We start from the raw sequence: 27,772 nt of genomic DNA, 5'->3' as shown, positions 1-27,772 counted from the left end.
ACTTTGCCTTCAGTTTTAGTGTTTTCCTTACTTGAAGTAAAGATTTATCATCTTCTGTTCCCTGATTAAGTTTCGTGCCCAATGGGAACTTGATTCCTGGCAAAAAACCCATTGTGTCATTAAAAAATATACATGGGTGTCAGAGAGAATTACAAACGTTCTTCATTTTCTTATTACATTAGAGATGCACGTGAAATCCTGCAGGCTATATATATATGAAGCATTAAAAGTGCATTACAGAATGCAGCAGTGAAGTGAGGATGTTTGGGCTGATAAAAACACGTATCAGTGGCCGACTTACGTGCTTTTTCCACATTTTAGGGTCCTCATTTCAACCCGCAGCAATTGTGCATCGTGCACCGTGGCGATGCTAACAAGTGCATCTGCTCGCATCAATTAGATTTTTTTTTTTTACCATTTTTATTTGGCCCAACAGTTTGCCATTGTGTTTTTTTCGAGTGCAGCAGCAGTGTCATATGCTCTGAAACCTCTTTCCCACAGACTGAGAAGGTGGTATTCCCAGGATGTTGGCTAACTGACAACTGGAAGTTATGAGCCCTCGGCCTGTGAGGCGGGACAGATCCCACCTGCCCTCAGCAACTAATGGATGTTCCTTACACCGCGTGGCTGCAGGCGAAGATACACACCTCTGTGCGCATCACAGCGTGACAGAATATGAGCAGGAAGACAGCAGGGAAGTCTGAGAGAGTCTGAAGTTTTAAAGAGACACCGGGGACGCCTACGCACACACTCGTATATTATCTGTATATATTGCACACACATGCACAATTAAACATGCAGACTTTGCTGCACATCTCCTCTCTCTCTCTCTCTCTCTCTCTCTCTGTCCTCCAAATCATATTGGGCACGGCTGACCTCCTTTCCCAGAATGCTCTAGTGCAGAGGTTGGACACCCGCTGGTCTGTCATTTCAGCCCTGTCACAGAACTGGAAATAAGTGCAGTGACAGAGATGCACTTGGTGTCACGGAGAGAGAGCAGGAGAGAGGCAGGATGGAGAGAGCTGCAGACTTCATGGCTAGTTAGATCCTGACTGTAGGCTGTGCTCGTACACACTGTGTTTTCCTCAGCTGCCACCTTCTATATTTACATTGAATCCCGAGCGAGGCAGCTGTTTAACGCTCAGAATACTCCAAAACGCTAAAAAAGACTCGCAAAAAGAACTGCCGCCGTTATTATCTCTATTAATAGCAGTGGTAGTAGTAGTAATGTTGTTGTTGTTGTTCAGCAGGAGCAAGTTCAGCTTTTCAGAAAAATGGCTGGTGACATCAGCCACTTTTTTTTTAGCAGCGAGCCAAGATGCAGAGCTCCATTACGGCTGCAGTGTGTCACCGACATCACAGGCTGTTCTTCAGCATCGGCTCCAAAATACACTCTCAGCTGCTCTTTTTTTTTTTTAACTCCGAAAAACACGATGGCAGCTGAGAAACAAAGCCACGTGTGAGCGCGGTCTTCAAGCTGCACTAAAGGGCTTTTTCACATCTCGGCCTCTTTGAAATTTCAGGACCTCTCCGTCCATCAGTGTAACAGGATGTCAGTGAAGTGCTCGCATTCGCCAAGCCGGCCGATCTGTGATGCTTTATAGAGGCAAATGACCTGATGTCAGTGACTGCAGATTTCTCTGGATGGGGCAGCAGTGACTGCTGTGAGAGATTCAGTTTGGATTTCACTTCCATCACTTCCTGTCGGATAGGAAATGCCCATATAGTCCAGTCATTTTATGAAAAAACCTCGGACAAATTGCAAGAGAAGCAAACTCAACTGATTTCGTATCCTCAGTTTGTCCTGAGTGAGGGGAAAAAAAAGTCCCAAGGAATCCCATTGGTGGAAAGTTTTGAAAATCACCTCTATATGACCATATAATACCAAAAAACTCTGTTTTTAACACACAGGGGAAAGGGGTTCCAAATTTTACTTTCAGATATCACTATAAAAATTCACAAGTTGATTACACACACAAAGACAAGAAAAAAAGTCAATTACAAGTTCTTTGAATTATTCTGTTTACACATGCATATCACACATTATCTGATTTGATATGTGCTAATAAGGAATATAAGGAATAAATGCCAGAACAGATATTTAAACAGTGAATTAAAAGGTTACTATACATATAGTAACCTTTTAATTCACTGTATAAATTTCTGTTCTGGCATTTATTCCAATTAGCGCATATCAAATCAGATAATGTGTGATATGCATGTGTAAACAGAATAATTCAAAGAACTTGTAATTGATTTTTTTTCTTGTCTTTGTGTGTGTAATCAACTTGTAAATTTTTATAGTGATATCTGAAAGTAAAATGTTGAACCCCTTTCCCCTGTGTGTTAAAAACAGTGTTTTTTGGTATTATACGGTTATATATAGGTGATTTTCAAAACTTTCCACCAATGGGATTTCTTGGGACCTTTTTCCCTCACTCAGGACAAACTGAGGATACAAAATCAGTTGAGTTTGCTTCTCTTGCAATTTGTCCTAGGTTGACCCCAATTTTGGCCTCAAATTACTGGACTAATATCCAACAGCAGAATTTGGATCAATAAGGTGAATCTCTCGAGTCCCAGTTTGGAGGGAATGGGAATGTTCTTTGTTGCTGATGTCGGCTGATACAACAGGTGTGTTTTCACGTGATGCGTTCTGTACATCACATGCAAAATGTCTTAATGCTGCAGGGAAGGCATGGGGAATAGTTCCCATCTTGATCTCCCCCAGTTGTACAAGAGTAACACGGCTCTGACTGAGATTTCTCGGAGATGTTGGCAGACCGAGGTGAAGGCGCTGTGATGCTCACACGCTCACTTTGGATACGTGTTAACAGTCTCAGGCCACAAAGCTCCTCATTAAAACTTTGACTCCTTTTGGTCCTGAAAATAGTTTTGGTTTGACTTGATACCTCCGACATCCTCCATGCTTTGTGGATGAGCTGCTGCACTGACTGCAGGCAGGCGGCAGCTCAACCTTGTTTTTGTTATCCGATGTTGTAATTGTATATCTTACGTTAATTGTGTTAAAAAAAAAAACAACTACACACCTGCAAAGATTACGTTTTGCAGGAATGAGGAAAAGACGTCGATTTCTCAGTTTCAGGATCACGCGGCGTATTCAGAGCGCAGGACGGCAAACTGCACATTTCAGTCCAATATTAGACAGAGGGACAGACAGCAGATCAATTGTAGAGTTAAATTTACAAAGCATAAATGTGTGGGTCTCCAAAGTGGAAGACCGGAGTACACAGCGATTGTGACTAACAGCTATTGATTGTGGCTAATGCTGACGGCCTGAGAGGTAGGAGGTAAACAGCTCCGAGTCCGCCCAGCCCCGTTACTCACTAAATCACAATGGAGACATGAGTAGGAGCGGGTGATTGACTCATCTGCTGACTGCTGACACCACAGTGGTAAAATTAGATTAGGTAATTCACGACATATGAGTACAGTTTGTGTGGACGGTGCTGAGAGCGGTAAGAATAGCTGACTAGATAGTAAGTGACCTGCAGCGCTCCTGACTCAGGCCTGCAGGAGAGACACACACACACACGACGACAAGACATGCTCACTTTTTAAATCCCCTCACAATGTTCAACTCAGGGGAAAAATGACAAGTACAGATTTTTTTTTTTTTTTTTCCCAGTCCTATGGTGCATTTGGGGCGCTGATACAGTATAGGCTACATCTAATTAATTTTAAAGGAAGGATAGCATTTCCTCTGCACAGCTCCAAATCTGCAAAGTGGTGCTCACATGCAGAACTTCCAGCTAATACAATTAATTCTGAATTAATGTGAGTGTGATCTCAGCTCACCACCTCCCCGGCTTAATCACACAATACAGGAACACGAGGATGCTCTGCTTCCTAGTCAGCAAGCGACTCGACATTCATCCACAAACGAAGCTTAATGCGTGTTTTATCCATAAATAGAAACACCGCTTATGCAATAGCTCGCTTGTTATAAAATGACATCGATTTAGATGGCGTTACCTTGCCAATATACGAGGATTTATATCATAAATGACTGTGGAGCAGCAATCTATTTAAGTGTAGTATGTTCTCTAGTCTCGTGACATCATTGTGGTTCATTTGCATGTAAAGCAGATTATGGGATGGCATGAAAAATTGGTGTAAGATAGTGTAGTTTAGGTCAAGGGTGCCATAAGGTGAGGATGCTTCAGAGTCAGCTGACAAAAAAAAACAACAACAAAAACATGGAATAATCATCAGATTTGATAGTTGAGTCTACTTGGCTCTCAGTATCAGCCTGACTCTCAGATAAACTGCTCATCATCTCTGCGATCGATGCTCAATTTTGCATAATGTGTATATATACAGTATATTATAGTGTATATATCGCTTGCTGCTATTTATCATCTGTTTACACTGTAAATTTGCACATTGCCCACATCTATGCGCATTGTATACATCTATGCACACGGTTTTTTACACATTGGGTACTTAGATCTCTAGTGTCATCTTTTATTCTTTATTTTTTTTTATTTATTTAATCTTGTAATCTGTGGATACTGTTGAAAACTGTGAATTTCCTTCGGGATGAATAAAGTATCTATCTATCTATCTATCTATCTATCTAATGCACCTTTTAAAATTTAGACTTCGACTTCGACTTTCTTTATTGTCATTGCACAAAAAAAAAAAAACACAGCAGTGAGATTTTGGCAACGAAATGTCGTTGCTTGGCTTCCGGATTACAACAGAGATGGAATTGTGGGGCAGTTTAAATAATTAAAATATAGTCTATATAACTAGTGCAATATAATCTATATAACTAGTGCTAAAAAACAAGAGCTAAATAATAATGTGTGCAATAGAGAGTAAATAGATAAGACAGGGGGGATTACATTTTCATTACATTACATTACATTTTAGATTACATTTTCAAAATAATAGCCTGTGCTATCTGCGTTGTGCTCTGTGTTAAGAAATAAGAAACGTGTTTTGTATGTAATCATTTTTCATAGCATCGTAGTGGCTGCAGTTAGTGCAGAAGATTGAAATGTGTTGTTTTCTTTTCCTGACTGGCATGACTTTGCCTCTTGAACACTGAAGCTGCAGTCCTGTGGATTTCACCCGGCGAGAGACGTGCCCCCTCCCCGTTCTGTCTGTAGTCAAGGCGACGGGCCGTGGCGGTGTTGAGGAGCATGATGGGTGCTGTTAGGCTGGTGGTGGCGCGGAGCCTCGTCACCCAGCGAACATCTGGCACTGCGTTCTTCACACACAGCGCTCTCCATGCCTCTCTTTTCACTCAAAGTGTGTGTGTGTGTGTGTGTGTGTGTGTCTCTCTGTTGTGCAGGAGCTGTCTGTCTTCACGGGACCCTTACTGTGTTTGGCTCAAGTCGGGCAGCTGCGCCACGGTGTCACCTGGCTTCAAGTAAGTCATGCACACAACACACACACACACACACACAGTCAGTGACATCATGAATCGCTGAGGTATTTTCTCTTTAACCAGTTTGCAGACAACTGTGTTTTTCCTCAAGGACAGTGGGAGAAAAAAACTGCCACAACTTTTTCATGGAAAACAGCAAACAGATGTGACCCTGCGTCCAGTCGGCGCTTTTCACTTCAAAAGTTACTCGAGGGTCGAGCGTCAGCGGCCGGTGTGCACATTTATCTTAATATAACACCCTCAAATAATGAGGACACAAGTTCATATTGGTGTATTGACTCACATAAAAAAAAAAAAAAAAAACTTGATTTAAATTTTAAAAAGCCTCATACATTTTTCAAAGTGAAAAAAATATACTATAGTCGAAACCTAGTCCTGCATATTAGTACTGGGCAATATGAAGAATTTTTTTTTCCCCCAAACTTTTCACAATTTACAAGTTTAATCTAGATTTTTCTTGTTTTTCAGTAACTCCAACTACTACCTGCTGGCAGTGTTAGCGGGCGTGATCATGTGACTGGGGATTCATGCGTGCTGTTCTGGGCAAATGCATGCAATTGTTGGGCTTTGTAACATTATTACGTACATTGTCAAAATCTCTCTCTTTTTTTTGCATTAATTGAAAGCATAAATCTGAATTTATCAGATTTATTTATCAGATACCAGCCCTCGTGCATATTGAGGATTCTAATGCCGCTGCGCCTGTTTTTCTTTCAAAATAAAAGTCCTCCATGTGTGGAGATCAGTACATTCGCACCACCCTGATGGCGTCTGGGTTGCGACATGTCAACAAATCGAATTTAAGGCTTAGTGCAAACCATTAAGGTCCTTAACCGCACAGAGTAGAGCGCACGATGTCAGAATAAAAAGTGACAGCAGCATGTCTGCGCTCCCACGCTGCTGAGTCACCGCCAAGGGCTTTTTTTTTTTTTGTTGTCTTGCACGAGTTTATTGTTGAGTCTTCAGTGAGTTCACATTCAGGAAAAACAAAATTTTATGTTAAGACAATTGTCTCCAATCATCCAATCATGTGCTGTGGAGGAACAAGAGTACAAAGGGCTTTTTTTTTTTTTTTTTTTTTTTCCAACCAAAACACGGCAGCAGCTGATTTCAGTATTCAGCTCCTCTCTCTCTCTCTCTCTCTCTCTCTCTCCCTCTCTCTCTCAAATTCAAATTTGCTTTATTGGCATGCATGTTTGAAAAAAACAAACAAACAAAAAAAAAAACACAGTTGCCAAAGCATCAATCAATAAAATAAACAAAAGCAAAACAAATACATTCCATAGGTTCAAAATTCATAAATTCTTTACAGTGTAAACAAAACACATTGAAAAGGAAATGAACACATAGGCTACAGATGATATTTAAAAAAAAAAAAAAAAAACAGCAATATTACTAATATTACTAATGATGATTTACACATGTTGATGCATATGAAATGTGACTATATTTTGTTATTATGGAAACATCACATAGTCAAGGAATTCTAATTAACTCTCTCTCTCTCCCTCTCTCTCTCTCTCTCTCTCTCTCTCTCTCTCTGGTTGGAGTTTTGTTATTTAGTGCTATGAGCTGCTGGAGAGTTTGGTTGGAATGAGAAGCTGCACGTCTTGGCTCTGCGTGGCGTGTGGTTGGACAGCGCTGTATAAAGACATTATTAGTGCTCTAACTCACCGTCACGGCAGACAGATTTGTAACTCCGTCGATAACGTGCAGCCGAGCCGGAGCAGCGACAGTTTTCATATCTGCGGCCGCACGTCGGGCTCGGGTTGTTAACTTCGTAGAAACCGGCTCCGTGCGCTCCTGATCATCGATAGCTAATCTAGAAATTTGACGCGGCGGCGACGTCAACGTGATGGATATCGGCCGCGGCGAATTTCGCTGGAACGCCGGCGCCCCCGACTGCGACCCACAACACGCATTCATCTTGTTTATTCATAAGTGGCAAACGTTTTACACACACCATCGCTTGGAAATCAAACCTTCTTGACTTCTTGGCTCCGCGTTGGGTGCAGAGTGTAGTCAGTCATTGAATAAAACAAAAAAAAAGACCAATTAAAGCTGCAAGCAGCGTTGGGGGGCCCTCGCACCGGTGCCGGTGTGCCACGATGTTTGTGTCATTGAAGCGCAGACAATTCATCCATTTTTCCCATTTGTAAGGGTATTTTTCTGTGCTTTCAGTTGGAAAGAGTTTTGGGCTTTTATTTTGAAGGGCCCAGGATGTCCTAGTGTGTGACTGACATGAGTACTGCGCTAATACATGAGTACTGGCAGCTGTGTCATGATCAGCCCAAAATGCAGGCAGACAGAGAAATCCACATTCAATCCAATGGAGTAATCGATAAAAACCCACACCCGTTTGAGGTAATGCTGCTCAGACATCCTTTGAGTTACAGACTTTATTCAAAGTTTAAACGAGACACAAGACTCGGCTCTATAAATCTTGTATTTACACGATTTTGCTGTCTTTTACCGTTTTTGAATTATGGCAGTTTTAGTTTGACTGTTTTCTCTGCTCCCGCTGACGGTTTATAATGGGTGTGTATTGCGGAACTGTCCGTTGCCTAGAGTGAGTCACATGACCGGGCAGAGTGCAGAGGAGAGGACACCAGGGTCCAAAATGGTCGAAAAGTCTTGACAGCGGCCACAAACTTGTTCCAATTTAAAAATTAATTTCATATTTTTGTAGGAATTTTCGTCCTCTTTCGTGTGGCATAATTTTCGAAGCCATGCGACGTTTACTTTAGACGCCAGGGGCCTAATTAGCGCCAAGTGTGCGCCTATTCACGCCAAACTCCATGGAAAAAACGACGCCCTCAAAGTCGGCGTTGCCGACTTCGAGGGCTTATAATTTAAAAACTAAACGAGAAATGACGAAGTTTGTAGCAACTTTTGTTCAGCACTGTATCCTCTTTCATCTATTAGCTTTTTGAGCCGCCGCGATTTACCGCCTCGGAGGCGCCTAGGTGGCGCTAGAGAGCCCGTTTTTTCACTTTGGGGGTCTGAGTTGACATTTTATCGAATTTTTCGCCAGACCTGGGGGGTGTGCCAAATTTGGTGAGTTTCTGAACATGTTTAGGGGGTCAAATTAAGCGTTAAAGTGACGTATAAATAATAATAAGAAGAAACGGTACAAAAACAATAAGCCCTCTCTCCGATGGAGGGCGAGGGCCTAAAAATGAAAGGCTGAAGATGTCATGCCATTGACCAGGCTTCATGGATCATGCTACAGACCAGGGGTCACCAACTCGGTCCTCAAGGGCACCCTGTCCCGCAGGTTTTGGTTTCAGCTCTGCTCTTGCACACCTGACTCAATTAAGGCCCATGCATCTTCCTTCATGCCCTGTTCAGGTAGATCTGCCTCAACCAATCAGCATGAAGCCCTTAAATGGATCAGGTGTGAAAGAGCAGAGCTGAAACCAAAACCTGCAGGTCAGGGGGCCCTTGAGGACTGGGTTGGTGACTCCTGCAACAGACTCTCAAATGTGAAGTACAACATTTTCAAAATGAAAACACTTCAAAGGTGATCTTACAAGCTTTAAGTTAATTTCATTATCATTTCTTCAAACCCAACTGAGTGAGCTGCAGGGTTAGATCACATTCACACATTTCCAGTACAAGTCCTTAAGAATAAATCCCTCTGAAAGATTCAGTAGGAAATTACAGAAAGCTATCAACATCAGGAAGGGTAACATGTTACTGAGGGAATACTAGTTATAGATTAGAAGTTTCTGTTTGTCACCTCTTACTTCTTAATAAAGTCAATGTTGTATAATTTCCTCATGTTTACAAATTATGTCTTCATCCATGTCATTAATATACTGTGTTTATCAATTAAAATTTATACATACAGCCCTTCATGTAGTTATAAAATATTGTGTAACACAGTAAAGCAGGACTACTATTACTACTTACTACCGAATTACTACTTGTTTTTCCACACCATATAGAAACCACCTTCATTTATAAAATATCACAGACAACATTTTGTGCTTAACAATATATAATTTATTTTTCAATCCAATTTCGTTGAAAATATGTCAGTTACTGAAAATGAATGTAATCATCAAAACACCACATGTAATGTCTCTGTCTCACGATCCCACTTGGTACAAGGCCACATCACCATCACTTGGGGGTAGGGAGGTTGGGGACGCTGCACCACAGTAGCATCTTCAATCAGGAAGCTCCCCTCAGAGGAAACAAAGACAACATTTTGAGGCAAACATGTTTTTTTTTTTTTTTTTTTTTTTTTAATTTTTATTTTTTTTTTTTAATTTTATTTTTTAAATTAACTGTCCTGTTTTGGCAGCTAAGGCGTACAGAATGGGGAGTCTGTGCCTTGTTGTGCCACAACAGATTTGCTCTGAGTTCATGCACGCCAGACAGAACACTTCAGTATTGGAAGTGAATGTCTTGCATACAGACAGTACACATGAAGGTGACATGAACTCAAACATGCAGAACTATATACATTTAAACTTTAAACAGATACACATTTAATCATTGGATAGATATACATTTAATCTTTGAACATAGACCAACAGCTAAAATGTGGCAAACAGAGACTAACACGTCCATACTTCCTAACACCTGTGACACACACCACACCACACCACAACTAAACCTTCTCTAATTCCACCTGAAGCACATGATTTGCTTACTCTAAAATCTCAAGATAATCAATTCCATATAATAAATACATTATCTAAAATCGCAATAATAAATACAATATAAATACTACAAATAAATACAATAAATAACACAATCTAAAAACCCAATAATAAATACATGATATAAATACTATAAATAGGTACAATAAATAAAAACTATAGAATTACAGTGGGACAGGCTCTACACTTATAAAAAAACATTCACAGTGGTAGCCAATGTACACACCATGAACAGCACAACACACTACAAGTCAGTTTCCTCTTTCCACACATAAACCTGACCTATGCCAACACACAAACACGACAACACTAACATTTGCACCGGGACACTGCAATGTAGCTCCGTTTGACTCATCAAACAATGAATTTACACCGGTCGTGTGAATTCATTGTTTGCCTCCTTTGCCAAACACAACAACCTAATCCTCATCTAAAACCAAGTCTGACTCGAAGAGGCCCTCTACCTCCTCGAAGTCAACAACTAACCCCTGATCATCTTTAACAATAAAACTACACAAAACACCTTCATGATCACTAAAATACGTGGGCATGACTGCACATTCGACATTATACCGTGTTGTTTTAACATAAACATGATCAATTAGTGTCCCCTTCTCTGTAGTCTCTTGTGTCACATGCTGACTAAAACCTTTTTCACCCATAAATTTGGAAATTGATGATGTTTTTAAAATGTTCTCATTGAAATCACCCATTATTACAATTGTGTTACTGATTGGATGTAACCAATCAAGTAACCTCCCCAGATTTTGTTTGAATAAAAAATTTGGATAACATGGTGGACGATATATTACTACCAACAATATGTTGAATTTGTTACACAGGCACACCAAACACTCCAGATTCAAATCGGGCACCTGCAGAATGTTACAGTCCAAATTGTCTACACTATACAAACCAACTCCACCATGTTCTAGGTTCTTTAGCTCTATCAATTTGGGATTACTGCTGCTGTAACACAAGCCACGAGGACGACTGTGGAAAGTGTAACCTTCAATTTGGACACAGTCTAATGAAGACTGTGCAGTGAGCCACGTTTCTGTCACAGCAATACAGGTAAGCTGTAAATGCTGCGTGCAAGACACCAAATCTACCAAGTGGCGACTTAAATTTTGAACGTTCATTAAATACACAGAGAAACTGTGTGTATTTAATGAAGGCTTTGGCTGTTCAATCAAAAATGGAGGCATGCTATCCAAGGCCTCCTTTATGGCGTCCTTGCAGTAAATTACCTTCTCTGTAAAATCCTGGATGATCAGTCCAGACAAGGCCCTAACACGACTCAGCGCTACATATGCCTGCCCCGGTGCAAACACCCTCTTCAATGACACTACGGCCTCGTCCACAGTGAGTCCTTGCACTTTGTGAACAGTGCAAGCCCACGCTAACCTTAGAGGAAACTGACGACGCACACCGCCGCGTTTAGTGGCTCTTTCCGTCTCTGGATCAATGGCAGTAGACTGCAGGCATTCTACTGCTGCATGTGCACGTTTTTTCCTCCTATCTGAACCAATATTCTCATCATCAAATCTAACATACACAGTGAGAGGAAACGTGGAATCCTCTCCAAAAACTAACTGAGTAACCGTGCCACATGCTCCATTGACCAGGCCGTCCGCAACATCCACGTTCTTACACAACATCACTCGCGCGTTCCTCGCTAAACACAGAGTCTCCGGTAAAGACGTGTCCGCCGCAACGCCGTGATGCCCGGGCATCCGTTCCAAATTCCCTGTTGTCCTGTTATTCACGAAGTCTTGCGCTTCAACGGTGACATAATCAGGACAACAGTCAAACAGATAATTTAGGTTGTGCTCACTTACTTGCCTATTCGTCGCAAAGATATGCAAGGCTGAGCTCACCTCGCCGGTCTCGCGCATCTTCAGCATTTCAACATCGCTATTTAACATTGGGGTGGCCCTGGAACGCACTCTTAACCTATTAAGCAACTCAGCAAAAACACTATCCTTCTGCCTAACTATCTTTTTCAGCTCCACGATGCTGAAATTGCACCACAGGTCCACACCAACAGGACTACTATACAGAGGCTTCCCTTTAACAGGAGGCAACTGATAGAAGTCTCCGACAGCTATCACACTAACATTACCGAACGGGGAAAAGTCGCCTGTCTGCTTCACCTGCCTCAATCTACCATGCACATAAGCCAACACGTTGTGATCAACCATACTGATTTCATCAATAATTAAAATTTGGACCTGACTCAATTTAGCTCGCAAAGAGTTTAGTTTATCTTCACCCAGAGGGGTGTAAGGTAAACTAGCCTGTTTGCCAATACTCAATGTATGATGAATTGTTGCTGCATTCAAATTGTATGCAGCTATGCCAGTAGGAGCAGTTAACAAAACACAGATATCGTCTGGTTGATCACAAAGTGTTGACAGCAGCCTCCCTGCCTCATACTCAATAGCCCTAATCAAATGACTTTTCCCCGTTCCTGCGCCACCTGTGACAAATACACGCAGAGGCTCTGGGTTTTTACCCATCACCTTCTGCAAACACCACTGTCTCACTTTATAAAAAACAGCCAGCTGTGTCTCATTCAGAGACCTAATAAGCGCCAAACCGTCACTTCTAGACAACATGGACCTGTTTCTCTCCACCTGCGCTACCTGTCTGCCACCAACAATCAAATCTGGAACATTCTCCATCGCTTCAACTAACTGTTCCTCAGCTATCTCAGCTTCCCGCTGCTGCCTCTGCTCCTCTAAACCTTCTAGGCGTTCCGTTTCCTGTTCAGGACACAGCTCACCCCAAACATCTTCATCTACCCCGTTGTTCTGCGCAGCTATCTCCTGAGCTAACTCAAGGTGAGGACAATTGACCTCAAACCTGGCCCTATTCTCGCCGACGACATCGCAAACCGAATGCACAGACCCGTCGCTAAACGTCACCTGGCCATCGTTATAGAACTGCTCAAACAGCTCAAAGCCTGCAGGTTTGAGGTCTGAGTCAGTTCTATAAGGAAGAAACAACTGCAGCAGGCTCTGAAAATGTGCCTCTTCCTGTCTATCCAAACTGAAACGCATGTACCGCACCACTGCAAACTGAGTGCGTGTTCTCCTCAGAATGAATCCCAAATCATTGTTCAATTGAATTCTGTCCTTAGACTTTTCATTTTTGCTGAGAACACGATACTCAGATGCAAAGGTAGCCATACACATGTTTGCAAAGACATCGCTGTTAGGCCTATTCTTATACCTATCCACTATGCCTGTCATCCACATCTCATCCTCCCCAAGATCACCGGAGGCCGCCTTCTGCCTCAAAACACTAAGGGGCAAACTCATCCTAACTATCCTGCTCCCTGTCGGCACAAACACAACCTTCCTGGAACACTCCTTCAGGTGCATGTTCGTTAGCCTATACACCGCCTCCTGCGCACAAACATCTCTGTTGTGTAAATATACACTGCCCAGCTTCCGCAGGGCTTCTTTAGCAGAGAGATTCCCTTGTGTTTTGGCTTCTTTTTGGGCATTAGTCAATAATAGGCCAATTTCTCTCTCTGCTTTCGTAATATACGATAGTATGTATATTACTACTGCGTAGGCGTCGGTGACAAAGCTAATGTCCATGTTAGCGTTCCAGCACTTCAACAACTGCTTATTATACTGATTGACCCAAACCTCGTTCACCCCTCTCCTATACACAACCTTATGCCTCTTCTCTAAACGCCTATAAGCCAACTCGAAGATTTCCTGATTTATTCCTAAAGCACAAAACAAGTCCTCTACACTAACAGGAGGCACATCACTTTCTACAGCTCTCTTAACAGCTGTTAGAATAGCCTGCGCAACGTTTTCTGGCATCTTATCCCTATCCTCAAAACACTTACAGACCGGCCTGTTTTCTGAACCAGGTTCGGTCTCCGCTGTCTTTTTCTTATCGCACTTGCATTCTAACATTCTACAAATGAATGTCCGCGCAGAAACAGGTTTTGGGAAATTGAAACGACATGTCGTTTTGTGTTTTCTACACGACTTTGAATGTCGTTTGGAATGCGTTTGAACAGATGACACCGTGTCCAATAGTGTGTCATCATCTGAGGGTAGCTCACATGTAACGTAACGGTCAATAAATTTTACCACTTCCTCATCTGTGTTTCTATCAATTTGGGGAGCACCCTCGATCCAAAACAAACAGTGTACATGTGGTGAGCCTCTTTGTTGATATTCTACCCTATAAAAGTAATCGATTATTTTGCCGATAGGTTGACAGGGAGACATGAGAACCTCTTTCAGAAAACAGTGCCACCTGTAGTCAAACATCCTCGCCGCGGTGACCGGATTACGACGCAGCAACTCGCACCTGTCAGCCCACTCCAAATCCTCTACCGTCTGCGATCTGCCTTCCTGTTTCAGGATGCTGGTCAGGAGATTCTGCCAGCGCATATCCGCAGACGAAAACGAACAAAACCACGTCGGAATACCCAATTGACGCACGCAAGCCATCACGTCCTTCTGGACAGACTGCCAAAAGGCTGGAGTTCCTCTAATGGGTTTAAGAAACCTAAACCCGTCATCACACGCCAACAACTGCTTCAAGGCGTCCGCATCCGTTAACATGTCCTCAGTAATGCGTTGAGGCCTCTGACCTCCTTTGCCCTTACGCAAAGCGACGGAAACACTGGACACAACCCTGTCCAACTCTGACATGTACTGCGCAAAAAATATGTACTCGACGTTCCGCGCAAAACGACCGTCAGCATGCATAATCCGGTTATTAAGATAACGCGACAACGTCAAGTGATGAGACCGTCCGTCATGGAAGGTCTTATCACCCACAGGGAACAACACAGGGAAACACTTTGCCTCATTCGTGTGGTCAGAAAGCATTCTTACTGGACTATTCCCTTCTGCAGGCGCAATGTTCAAAATATCCTTAAAATACTGATCTAAAGCTTCCTGACCAATATCAACAGGCATAAGACAAGTGTCCTGAAACATGCAGTGCTGTTGTCTGTCATGTAACAGTTCATCCTGTCCTATGTCTGCTGATTCTGCTAGATCACACATTTCAGACTGAACCGTAACCTGACGTGACCTACCCTCAGCTTCATCCTCACTGCCTGACTCGGCCTCTTCCTTGTCCCTATCTTCCTCCCTAACAAACTCATTGACCCAGTGCTCATTAAACTCTATATCCCTATAATGAAAATTAGTCCTCTTCAAATATTCTAGCGCCTGTCTTACACGCAACGTATCCACAAACTGGTACTCGTAATATCCTTTATAGGTGAGTTTCCGCTTCAGCTTAACCTGAAGCAGAGACCCTTCCATACTGGAACGCGGCAACACATTAGTCGTCTGAACAATGTTGGCTGGAACACATGTCACTGGTCCATGTACTCCATTCTGCCCCCCTTTAGGCAGTGCCAACATTTTCATAAACGGAATATGCAAAGCTATCAAATGCTGCTCTAAACTATTCAGACATCCCAGTTCAGATGGAATGGGATCCAGCTCCAAGTTGTTAACCCAGCATTCAGCCGGCATCTCACCTCTGCTAAGCTTACCATGACACGTGAAACAAATCCACAGCTGACCACGCGATGACACCAACGAACAAGGCACAACACACTCCTTATTACACCTATGCAAATAATGCTCGCCTATACACCTATCTGCAATAGCAGCTGTCACTGAACTTCGCCTATAAACTTCCCTTGCACAAATCAGCACCTGAAATCTAAAAAACAACCTATGACAAACACAGCACACAAAATCTGGTCCATCTCTGACCTTTGCCAAAAACCGATCCATAACAAAAGCAAAATCTGCTGCCTTCTCCACCTTCTGCTTCCTGCTCAACCTCACACCAGAAATAACTTTCTGCTTATGCTCTACACTACCATGATACTTACTCTTACTCCTTTCTATAACTTTCTCCCTGTGCTCAATGCTATCCCTATATTTGCCCACACTCTTGGCCTTAACTATCTCCCTATGCTCAATGCTGTCTCTGTATTTACTAATACTCATCTCTTTAACCCTCTCTCTGTGGGGCAAATTCTTACAATACTTTTCTACACTCAACAACTTTGCCTTCTCCCTGAACAACACATTTTCCTTATATATCTTCCTAATCCTTAAAAGCCGTTTCTCCCTAAGTGACATATTCAACTTTTCCTGCTCCCTCTGTTTACGCCTCAGATACATGGACAGAGACTTTCTACCTGACACTACCTCACTAGCAGCCTCCACAACCTTGTCACTATCCTCTACACCTACTACACTACTACATCCAACTGCTGTGTTGTCACTATCTACAACCACAACATCCATCCTTCTAGACCTTACATTGTAACCTGTGACTTCACTAACTTTACAGTACCTGTAACAACTCTGCAGTCCAGGCTTACACACACAAAAAACATTCTCAAAATGCCGCCCCCTGATATTCTCTATGTAAATACACTCTGTAGACAAAGACTGACTGCTGCAGCTATACCTCAACCAACGTCCATCATGAAAAGTAAACACACTAACGGCTAACCAATCCGCTGTCGCCTGAATCTCCACCTCGGTGGCCCAACTGCCAACACATCTCATCCTGGACTGCTGAATGTACTCTAACACTGAGGAGTACTCACTCCTTAAAAGACTCTGATATCTATCCGCGTTCCTCACCAACTCTTTACACACAGCTAGCCTAATCCTACGATGGTGCTTCTGAGAACCACTCACAGCCTGAGAGATGGCTCTGAAGAAGCAGTTACCATCAGCCACAATCCTATCTTTGCTACAAGGAACACCTAACAATGCCACCTCTGTGGATACCGGACTAACAACCTTCACGCAATCGACATTTAACTTTGTGCATAAAGCACGACAAACATCTACGCCAAGGGGACGGAAGACCAACTCTTTCTTTCTCACCGCGCTCACAAATTCGACGTCCAAATTGATCTCATTAACATCAAAGCTCTTGAATTTCTTCGACATAGAAATGTTAGAAGAAATCACACGCTTTCTGCCACCAGTCACTGTTGGTTCTGCCGCTGAACTGCTGCTCACCTCGCTGGAGAACGTCAACACAGAAATGCCAGACAGTGCCGGACTTGCGGCTACGCCAAGACCACACTCAGGCGCAAAACTGCCTGCAGAATCTTCGCTTTTTCTCCCAGCCTCAGTGACCACACTAGACTCTGGTGCTGGAGCAGCACTCATCCCAGTGATGAGACTCTCCACAGACACACCAGACCGCGCTGGACTTGCACCCGTGCTGACCGTGACACCACACAGCTCAAAGAGCTTCTCCCTTGAACTGAGACTGTCAGCCAAACGACAGATGTAGTGGTGCAGGTCGTCGAGACACGCGAAATGCAGAACCACGCTTGTACCGTCATGGTGTAACAAGCCAGTGTTACTGCGTGAGTGACTGTCGACCACAGCGAACCGTCCATCCTCACGCATGATGGCAGTGGTGTTTCCACACAGTGTCAGAAGACATGTGCTGTACTGACTGAAGATTCTCTCCAGTCCATTACGCAAGCTGACAAACACACCGAAGTCGATGTATTCACCTTCGGTAACGCCTACTTCGCCTAATACTGTGTCACCAAAACTGAACCTAAACACCTGTCCGTCTAATTCCAAGTGTTGTGGCAAATCTGGCACAGACAGCAGATTTGACACATGGCTAAAGGTCTTGAGTTCACGCAAACTGGTGTACAACTCATCACCTAGAATCAACGCGCGATCCAGATCCAGCCTGTCCCACGAGAACGCGCTGCTCACCGTGTGTTTGGCTAAGCTGACCAAAGCTATAGCCATACACTGCACTCCTCCATACACAAATCGCGAATCGCCTTGGTGAAACGATCCGTGCACAACTTTTGCTAGCCTAATCCTGCTGCTATCTCTGCTAGCCTCTGTTGCCACAGCATTAGCGTTAGACTCAAACTGAACATCATGAACACAAACAGAAGGAACAAAAACAGCCTTAGCTTTGACGATCTTCTGTTGTGCCTTCGGGACGGCAGGGCACGCTGCGGCGACCTCCTCCCGACAGACGACCACCCCCGGCACCGCGCTGGCAGACTCCTGGGCTGTCGCCTCCATCTGCCACAAAAATCAAAAACAAGGTTTTACTGAATAAGAAAACAGGAGAACCATTTCCCTGCTACCTCTCAATGATAACTCACATATTATTTGAACAAAGACAAACCTGCTGCACCGCTGGTCTGGGCCCAGAGGCAGACACGGTCACACGGGCAGGTGATGGTGTTGCTGGCACCTAAAAAAAGAGAGAATGACAAAATACTCATTTAAATAATGGACTCAGTCATTCGGGTCTTGCACGTGTTATCAAAATTCATGTGCCGCACCTCCGGGACGGCGGGGCACGCTGCGGCGACCTCCTCCCAACCGACGACCACCACTGGCACCACGCTGGGCGACTCCTGGGCTGTCGCCTCCACCTGACACAAAAATCAAAAACAAGGTTTTATTAAATAAGAAAACAGGAGAACCATTTCCCTGCTACCTCTCATAATGATAACTCACATAATATATTTAGACAAAGACAAACCTGCTGCACCGCTGGTCTGGGCCCGGAGGCAGACACGGTCACACAAGGTGAAGGTGTTGCCGGCACCTAAAATAGGAAGGGGATGACATCACTCATTTCAATAACGCATTCATTCATTTGGTTTCTGCATGTGGTATCAATATATGAAAAAAAAATCCATAGTTCACATACTAAACATGATACCAACCTGCCGCTTTCCTCCTCTGCGCCTTGTGGCAACACCTCTTGGCCAACGCCTCACACGGGAAGTCTAAAAGAAGGAAAGCAAACCTTGTTAAATGCCGTCTTCAAGTCAATTTTATCCAGGACCGACAAACATGCAATGGATGTTGTAAGCACAGAAAACAAACTAACAAAAGATCTATATGTATAATATATAGGAAAATGTAAAAACAGTTGGCAGATGAGGAATGAGGATGCCGAGGGGAGCCAGATGTACTGGAGCAGCCTGGGACCTGAGCCACACAACCACCAACACCATGATGACCTGACTCAATAAAAGACAGAGCACGCACTCGGAAAAACACACAACCATTCACACACACACTCACACAAAATCAGATCTAATATGGATTCCGGTTTGCTTCTTACTATCGTGAACATAATTTTCAGACAGTTTACCTGGCCAGCTGGTGGAACGGCAGTGTCGTCGTCTGAAGAAGGAGAAACCGTCTCCATGGCCTCCAGCATGTCGCCGCTGAACCACACGGGGTTGGATGGAAGGACAGACTCTTGCACCGGAGATGCTCGAGCCTTAAAAACCACAACAACAAAAAATAAGTCACTTTTTTTCCCTAACACCACAAAAATGAATACATAAAACCAGAAAAAATGCACATATGTAGAGCCAGAAAATGACTCAGAGAAACACATTACCTTGCCCTCCTGTCCGACCACGGTCCACTCCAGTGGGTCGCGGTGACGGGGCGCGGGCCTGTGTCCTGTCACGACCAGCACGGGGGAGACCCTGGCACGAGGCGATGTCCGGGGGGGCACCGAAGGCGGAGGAGGAGGGGGAGGAGCCAGCTGGTGGACCGCGGCGTCCCACAGGGCCTGGACCAGGATCGGCGTTCCATCGCTGTCGCTGAGGTGCACCTGGAAAACAGTCAAACACAGAACACATTGCACTCAACTTGTGTATCGAAAATGGCAACTTTCAACTCCTCCATTTGTCATGTCACAACAACAAAGAACAACAAAGTATGCTGTACTTACACTGTCACGGCTCCACAGCTCCAACCGATCCAGAGGGAGGTGCTCTGCCACAGACACGTATGGGAGACCTGCCGCAAAAGTGAGAAACATCATACATTCCGATATTAATTACACTCATGTGAAACATATGAGGTTAATCTCACGATACATCAGTTATAATAGTGCAGATAACCAAAACTAAAACATACCCATGCGTGCTGCGACACGGCGGAACTCCTGGCGAAACAGCTCCTGCAAGCCAGGCTCGATGTTCAGGCGTGGAGGGAAGTCCAGCACAAACACCTACACACGCACAAAAAACATTTAGAATCACATTTAGGTTTCTAAAAAAAGCACAGAGAAAACACATGCTTACACAGCCTCTAGCTGTGACAGCACAGGGCAAACAAATACTGCCAGCAGCAACTGCAAATGAAACACACCTTCGCCCAGCGGCTGCAGACTGTAGCCAGGAGAGCACCGAAGTCCAGCGACGCCTCTCCGATGTTCCTGCTGGCTGTCAGGTTGTTGCTGGGGGCCATCACGCAGACCACATCCGGGGTCCAAGGGAGAGCGGCGTGCGACACCTCTGTCCTCAGCTCTGCTGCATGCGCACCTGGAACAGAGAGAAAAGAAAAACACAGAGGTCCCTCCGGCATGGCGACGATCCCATCCACCATGGGCCGCAGGTGGGAGGCTCCCACGACGAACACCATCTGCAACGACAGAGACACGGCTTTAGAACACAGACACCAACTGTGACTTCTTACAACCAGCACTGTCTTTCTGAAAAAGAAAATCTAATACCTTCTGGTCCGGCTGCTGGGCTGGAGTGACCAACTTGAAGCTCCGCTGGGTCAGCTCCGAAGTTGGCCATCTCCGCACACGATGGCGGTAACCAGTACCGCGCCCTGTGTGGTTGACAACAAAGTTAGGGATGATGACACAAAATTTGTACATTACATTTAAACTGCGTCAGTTAAACATTAATAAAATAAACAAACTGTTTGATACTTACGAGCAACGAACTCGGGGACAGGCGGCTGGGGGGTCCATGGCTGCGGCTGCGCCATCCTCCGCTTCTGGGCCTGGGCACGACGGTGGGACTTGGCACGGGGCATCTCAGAATGAAAAACAAAAAAAATTAATATTTTTTCAAAGTTCACAAAGAAACTTTAACTTTAACTTTGAATCTGTACCAATCATACTCACAAACAATGCTTTACCAGACAACGTCAGCCTTCAACTACACAAATGTTTCAACTTACCTTGGCAGTGGGAAATCAACAAATTGTGTGTATGTGTGTGTGTCTGTGTGTTTGTGTGTCTGTGTGCTTGTGTGGAGAAGGAGTATGTGTGTGGATTAACAATTAGTTAAGTGTGTTTTTTAAATGGAATCAATGTGTGTAAACTTGTTCTGGATTAGAGGATCACAGATGTAGTGCAGGTAAGTAGCAGGTCCAAGGCAGGTGGCTCGCAGGTCAATTGCAGGTAGAAAAACACCAGATCTCACAGCCAACAGAGATGAATCTGTAAATTAAATGATACATATTGTTTGATGTAAACATTACTTGCCTAATACGAAAAAAAAACCTATTTAAGCGAACAGAACTTTACTCCAAACATCATGAATACACATAGCTCTAGCTACTTTATAGGTTTTAATTCTAAATAAGGTCTTTTTCTCTACAGCATGGTTAAGACACAAACTAGCATCCATATTATTGTGTTCAATAGAAAGAATATGCCCAACAGCACTTCTTTCAGCTCAACTGTGCAGCTCAAAACAGAGACACATCTTAACAAAGAACACCTTTTTCTCTCAAAATCATGGTTAACCAGCAAATTGACATCCTTATTACATTATTTGCCTCTTCATTAAACAGAAAATGGCTAACACAACATCTCACAGCTTAGCCATACCAGTGGACACAGAGACACCCAACTAAATACATCACAAACTAAGGTTCCTGCACACAGCAAATGACACACACAGGAAAAAAAATATTACAATTAATTAGCAATATTAAATCAAATAATTTCCCTTTTCACACAAGGAAAATCTTCTCTTACAATCATAAAACCAACCACTAGTACAGCATTTGCATACGACACAGCAACACCTGCTCTTTGAATACATAAAGAAGCCACACACACTCAAACTACATACATCATAAGCTTAGTTCCATGCAAATAAAACCTGATATCAGACATAAATAAATAAATGAATGAATGAATAAACAACACACATGCAAGTTATAATAAAGTCCAATCATTTTCCTTTTTCCACACAGCAAGAGAAAGTTTTCATTTCAAAACCTGGTGGAGCCACACACACACTAGCAAAGACTGGTGTACATTCAAAGAGCAGATATAGGCCTAGCTCTATCACAAAGCCACACACAGTCAGCTCAAGTACATATCACAAACTCAATTCCATGCAAATAAAACCTGATATCAAACTATGAAAAAACACGCACACACACCTGCAACTATTTGTCATCCAGTCCAATAATTTTCCTTTTTCACACACCAAAAATAAGTTTTCCTCTCAAAAATCTGGTTGAACCACACACTAGCAAAGCTATGACTATAGCTAGTTAGCCCGCTAGCTAGCGCTAGCTTAGCGCGCTAATCTAATTAACCAAATGCCATCAATAAACTTTAAAATTCATCTCACGTTGACGGTAACGCTTCATAATAAATGTTTCAAGTCAACCACATGTATCTTAAGCGTTGAAATTATAAAATACAGGTTAGCTTTACATGTGAAGCTAGGCTGCCCCTCCATCAACAACCAGCAAACAGCATAAAGACGATACAACAGGCCTCGGGCCTACCGGAGGAACGGCTAGCTAGCGCTAGCTTAGCGCGCTAATCTAATTAACCAAATACCATCAATAAACTTTAAAATTCATCTCACGTCGACGGTAATGCTTCATAATAAACGTTTCAAGTCAACCACGTGTATCTTAAGAGTTGGGATTACAAAACACAGGTTAGCTTTGCATGTAAAGCTAGGCTGCCCCTCCATCAAAAACCAGCAAACAAACACCATAACAACAGGCCTCGGGCCTACCGGAGGAACGGCTAACGGCTAACGGCTAATCGACCAAATGCCATCAATAAACTTTAAAATTCATCTCACGTCGACGGTAATGCTTCATAATAAATGTTTCAAGTCAACCGCTTGTATCTTAGGAGTTGAGATTATCAAATACAGGTTAGCTTTGCATGTAAAGCTAGGCTGCCCCTCCATCAAAACTCACCATAAGCCAGCAAACAGCACAATGCAAAGTACATAATCACTCTCTGAAATATAACATTTAAATTTCGTGTTTTACCTGTGTTATCATCAACCATATCCTCATATTAGCACAGAGTTAACACAATAGGCTAACGTTAAGCTAACAGAGATGAAAACAGGTCTTACCTCGAAAGTCTGTGAGAAGAAGTGGGTGGGGCGGACACAGACGCAGGGGCTTTAATAGACAAGTTTATGAGCCGTTTCCGCTCTACTTCCTAAACTCCTCCCATCGATGCAATCCATTTCCGTTTTCGCGTGCTGGTTTGTTTTTAGCCACAGACATACATAGGTTTTTAGCTAGCTAGCTCTGTCCTGCCGACGAAAGGAAATTAAAGATCGATACTTACAAAAAAAAAAAAAAAAAAAAAGTGGTTCGGGAACGACGTGTGCAGTAGTGTGCTGGCCTAGTTAACCTGAAGAGTCCACTGATCAGAGAGCCTTGTGAGGTTTAGAATTTTGCCTTGTGTCCCTGTCTATCAGCACCCAGCCATGTTGTTCATTAAATACAGATAAACACAACAAATACTGTGTGAATTGTAGTTTTTAATATTATATATGAATATTTTTATAGTGATGTAATTATGTGGGCTGCTTCTGTATTTTACGGTTTAATACCTGTTAGGATTAAACACGTTCTCTTTCTTGTTGAAGCCATTTGTTTAGTTTCCTCAAAGCAATTCATTCATCCAGTGTTATTAATGTACAGCATGAGCTTACTATGAATGATGAACTGTGTTAAAAGAAACTGTTACACTAAGGAACATAAGGCCTAGCATTCATGATCGTAGCTCAGTGCAATAATGAAATGAAATTCCATTTTTACATTTACATAAACTTTTATTTTCACACAAACAGTCAAGGTGGTTGAATCGTGTTCCCATTGTAAGGACATAATTATTAAAATTGAAACCTCACGAGCAGCGAGCTACATGTCCAGACGAAGCTGCGTTAGCATGGAAGTTTGTTTACACCGGCATACGCTGCGCAAACCACTTCCGGCGGAAATGAAGTGCATTTTTGTAGGGTAATGGCGCCCCCCAGGATTTGGCGCGTAAACTTGTCTATAGCTGTTAAGAAAAACAAACTCCTGTATATGTGTGTGTGTGCGTGTGCGCGCGCGCGCGAGAACGCGTGAGCGTGAGCGTGTATATATGTGTGAGTGTGCGGAGTGAGTGTGTATGTGTGTGTATGACATGAGTACTGCTGTGGCACGATCGCCACACGACACACGTGTGCACACACACACACACACACACACACACACACACACACACACACACACACACACACACACACACACACACAACACCAACAAAAACCCACTGGTAGTACATTCGCTGTTGGTGCCCCTCTGGCCACTAGCAGCGCCCCTCCAGCAGATGGCGCCCTTAGCATGTCCTAGTGTGTGACTGACTTGAGTAGTGGCAGCTGTGGCATGATCACACCAAAATGCAGGCAGACAGAGAAATCCTTATTCAATCCAGTGGAGAAATCCAGAAAACACTGTGTCCTCTGTCATCTGTTAAATTTTCAAGCCGCTGACATTTACGCCCTGGGAGGAGATAGATTTTGTTCAAAGCGGAATTTTGGGCGTGAACGTGACTTTGCAACGCAAATTGCAGACTTCCTGTTGGTTTTAGGTCAGGGGTGTCAGCACGTGATTTGTAGGGCTTGATGAGATCTACATTTCGGCATTGGTTTGGTATTTCTATCACATTCCTGTGGGCCGCAGCGGCTGCCTTTGTGTGCCTAGGTGGCGCTACTGAGCCCATTTTTGCACCTTGGGGGTCTGTTTGTCCATTTTATCCAATTTTTCGCCAGACGTGGGCTGCATGCCGAATTTGGTGAGTTTTTGAACATGTTTAGGGGGTCAAATTAAGGCCGAATGACACGTAAGAATAATAATAAAGTACATTCGCTGCTGGTGCCCCTCTGGCCACTAGCAGTGCCCCTCCAGCAGATGGCGCCCTTAGCATGTCCTAGTGTGTGACTGACTTGAGTAGTGGCAGCTGCTGCATGATAACACCAAAATGCAGGCAGACAGAGAAATCCTCATTCAATCCAGTGGAGAAATCCAGAAAACCCACCCCTGTTTGAGGCGTCACAGCTCGGTCACCGTTTGAGTTACAGACTTGTTTCAAAGTTTAAACGAGTCATGAGACTCAGATCTATAAATCTCCCATTTACATGATTTTGCTATCTTTTACCGTTTTGAATTATGGCAGTTTTAGTTTAAGAGTGTTTTCTGCTCCCTCTGAGCTCTTACAAAGGGTGTGTATTGCGCATTCCTGAGGCAGCTAGAGTGAGTCACATGTCCAGGCAGAGTGCAGAGCAGAGCACACCAGAGTCAAAAACGTTTGAAAACTCTTCACAGCTCCCACAAACTTGGTCCAATCCACATCAAAACTACATATTTTTGTAGGAATTTTTGTCCTCTTTCCATCTGCATAGTTTTCAAAGCCGTCAGACTTTTACTTTAGACTCCAGGGGCTTAATTAGTGCCAAAAGTCAGTCTCTTCCCACCAAAGTCCATGGAAAAAACCGAAGTGTTGGTTTTGGCCACTCCGACTTTGAGGGCTTATAAAATCCAAACGAATCGAGTAATGACGGAGTTTTTAGCAACTTTTGTTCAGCACTGTGTCCTCTGTCATCTGTTAAATTTTCAAGCCGCTGACACTTACGGCCTGGGAGGAGATAGATTTTGTTCAAAGCGGAATTTTGGGCGAGAACGTGATGTTCAAACGCAAATTGCGGACTTCCTGTTGATTTTAGGTGGGGGGTGTCAGCGCGTGAATTGTAGGGCTTGATGAGACCTACATTTCGGCAGTGGTTTGGTCTTTCTAGCGCATTCCTGTGGGCCACAGCGGCTGTCTTTGTGTGCCTAGGTGGCGCTACGGAGTCCATTTCTGCACTTAGGGGGTCCGTTTGTCCATTTTATCAAATTTTTCGCCAGACCTGGCCTGCATGCCGAATTTGGTGAGTTTTGGAGCATGTTTAGGGGGTCAAATTAAGGCCGAATGACACGTAAGAATAATAATAAAAAACGAAGCAATTACAATAGGGCTTCGCGCTGTTCCAGCGCTCGGGCCCTAAAAATATGCAACATACTTATTTGTTCCTATGAGTTAGAGGTGTGTGTGTATACAGGGTGACCCAAAAAAACGGGAATCTTTGAAGTGCGTATTGGCAGACATGAGCAAGTGGCAGCACAGTTTTTAAAAAATGAATATTCCCTCATTGTTTCTTAAATGGCATGTTTTCAGGTTTCAATTACTATGAATAAGATATTTTTCTTCCATCACTCTTGGTTTTATTGGATTGTTAAAAAGTTCCCGTTTTTTTTTGGTCACCCTGTATAAAAGCAAAAAGCGAGTCAATGCCGTTCTGCAACTCCTCCACATCCACACTCTCTCTCTCTCTTTCTCTCTCCCTTTCTCTTTTTTTTTTTTTTGTCTCCGCCACTCGTCCGCCTCCCGCCCGTGTCATAAAATCAAAAGTAATGCTCGTCTGTGTGTGTTTCAATCACGCGGCGGGGCACCGCACGCTCTGCCAAACGGGCAAGAAAAGACGGATGGGCGGACGGACAGATGGATGGACAGGGAGGAGGGACGAGGGAGGGAGGGAGGGAGGGAGGGAGATGAAGGAGAGGAGGAGGAAGAGGAGGCCGTAAAAGGCTCCACTTGACTATTTTCTCCTCCTGACAGTCAAGGACTTTGCTCGTCCCGGCACGCTTGATGTACAACCTGCTCCTAAATCAGCTCAGTGGGGAGTTTTTCTCTTACCTCTGTGTACACTGGTTGTAAACTGTGTGTGTGTGTGTGTGTGTGTGTGTAGTTTTCACACACGCACACACACACGCACACGCAGCACCACCCTCCACCGTCGAGCGGCTTCCAATAGATTATTTTGACGGCAGAGCGTGCGGCCTGGTCTTATTGCATATCCTCTGCTTGGCCACCCAGACGTATTACTTTCCATGCCCTCGCACGGACAGGGGCTAATGGGATTTTTTTGGTGTGTGTGTGTGTGTGTGTGTCTGTGTGTGTACTGTATGTGTGCGCTTAATGTGCTGTGACGTGTGTGTGTGAGTGAGTGTGGGCTCAAGTACAGTATGTATCTGTGTGTGTGTGTGTGTGTGTTTGGGAAAGAACTAACTGGGGCTTTGCAAGTATTTTGTTCATGTATGTGTGTGTGTGAATGCATGTGTGTGTGTTGTTTTTTTGTTGTTTTTAGGCTCATTTTGTGTTTGAAATGAGCAGATTTTTGTCAATTTTTTCGACATTTTTTCGACACCCTTCTGCGAGGAGCGAGTTTGGGCTCGTGTTTCGGGTTAAGACAGAATTAGGAGCGTTTAGGGTTGCAGGTCGTGTTTAGCGAATGGTCCTCACAAGTATAGTCTGTGTGTGTGTGTGTGTGTGTGTGTGTGTGTGTGTGTTAGAGAAAGTGCCTATGTGGCTTCACGCTGGCGAGGCACTCAGAGCTGCTCGCTGAGGTTTGATTTATGAGTCGGTGTTTAGCGGGCAGGACGGAGCCACACTGGAAACCAATGGACTAGAACCTGAGAGAGATTGGCCAAAATATTCTGCCCAGACTGAACTATCAGCCTCCTGC

The 27,772-nt window shown here is 43.7% G+C and overlaps 2 protein-coding genes across 5 annotated transcripts in view; one reads left to right on the top strand and one right to left on the bottom strand.

The window, feature by feature from the left end:
* sema6cb (semaphorin 6Cb) overlaps positions 1–27,772 on the top strand; it is a 183,779-nt gene that overhangs the window by 129,100 nt on the left and 26,907 nt on the right. For all 4 annotated transcript variants that reach the window (XM_030071594.1, XM_030071593.1, XM_030071591.1 and 1 more), the window contains one exon: positions 5,324–5,401. In XM_030071594.1, the coding sequence (XP_029927454.1) occupies positions 5,324–5,401 (78 nt within the window). The remainder of the gene's footprint in view (positions 1–5,323; positions 5,402–27,772) is intronic.
* On the bottom strand, positions 19,108–21,380 carry LOC115373288 (uncharacterized). Its single transcript, XM_030071595.1, has 7 exons — positions 20,873–21,380; positions 20,662–20,765; positions 20,298–20,570; positions 20,064–20,157; positions 19,876–19,943; positions 19,537–19,755; positions 19,108–19,413 (listed from the first exon to the last, which is right to left on the bottom strand). Exons 1-7 carry the CDS (start codon positions 20,973–20,975, stop codon positions 19,153–19,155), a joined length of 1,122 nt encoding a protein of 373 aa, XP_029927455.1. The 5' UTR covers positions 20,976–21,380; the 3' UTR covers positions 19,108–19,152.

The sequence above is a fragment of the Myripristis murdjan genome, chromosome 16, assembly GCF_902150065.1.
Source record: "Myripristis murdjan chromosome 16, fMyrMur1.1, whole genome shotgun sequence".
Lineage (NCBI taxonomy): Eukaryota > Metazoa > Chordata > Actinopteri > Holocentriformes > Holocentridae > Myripristis > Myripristis murdjan.
This window is presented reverse-complemented; position numbering and strand designations above follow the sequence as displayed.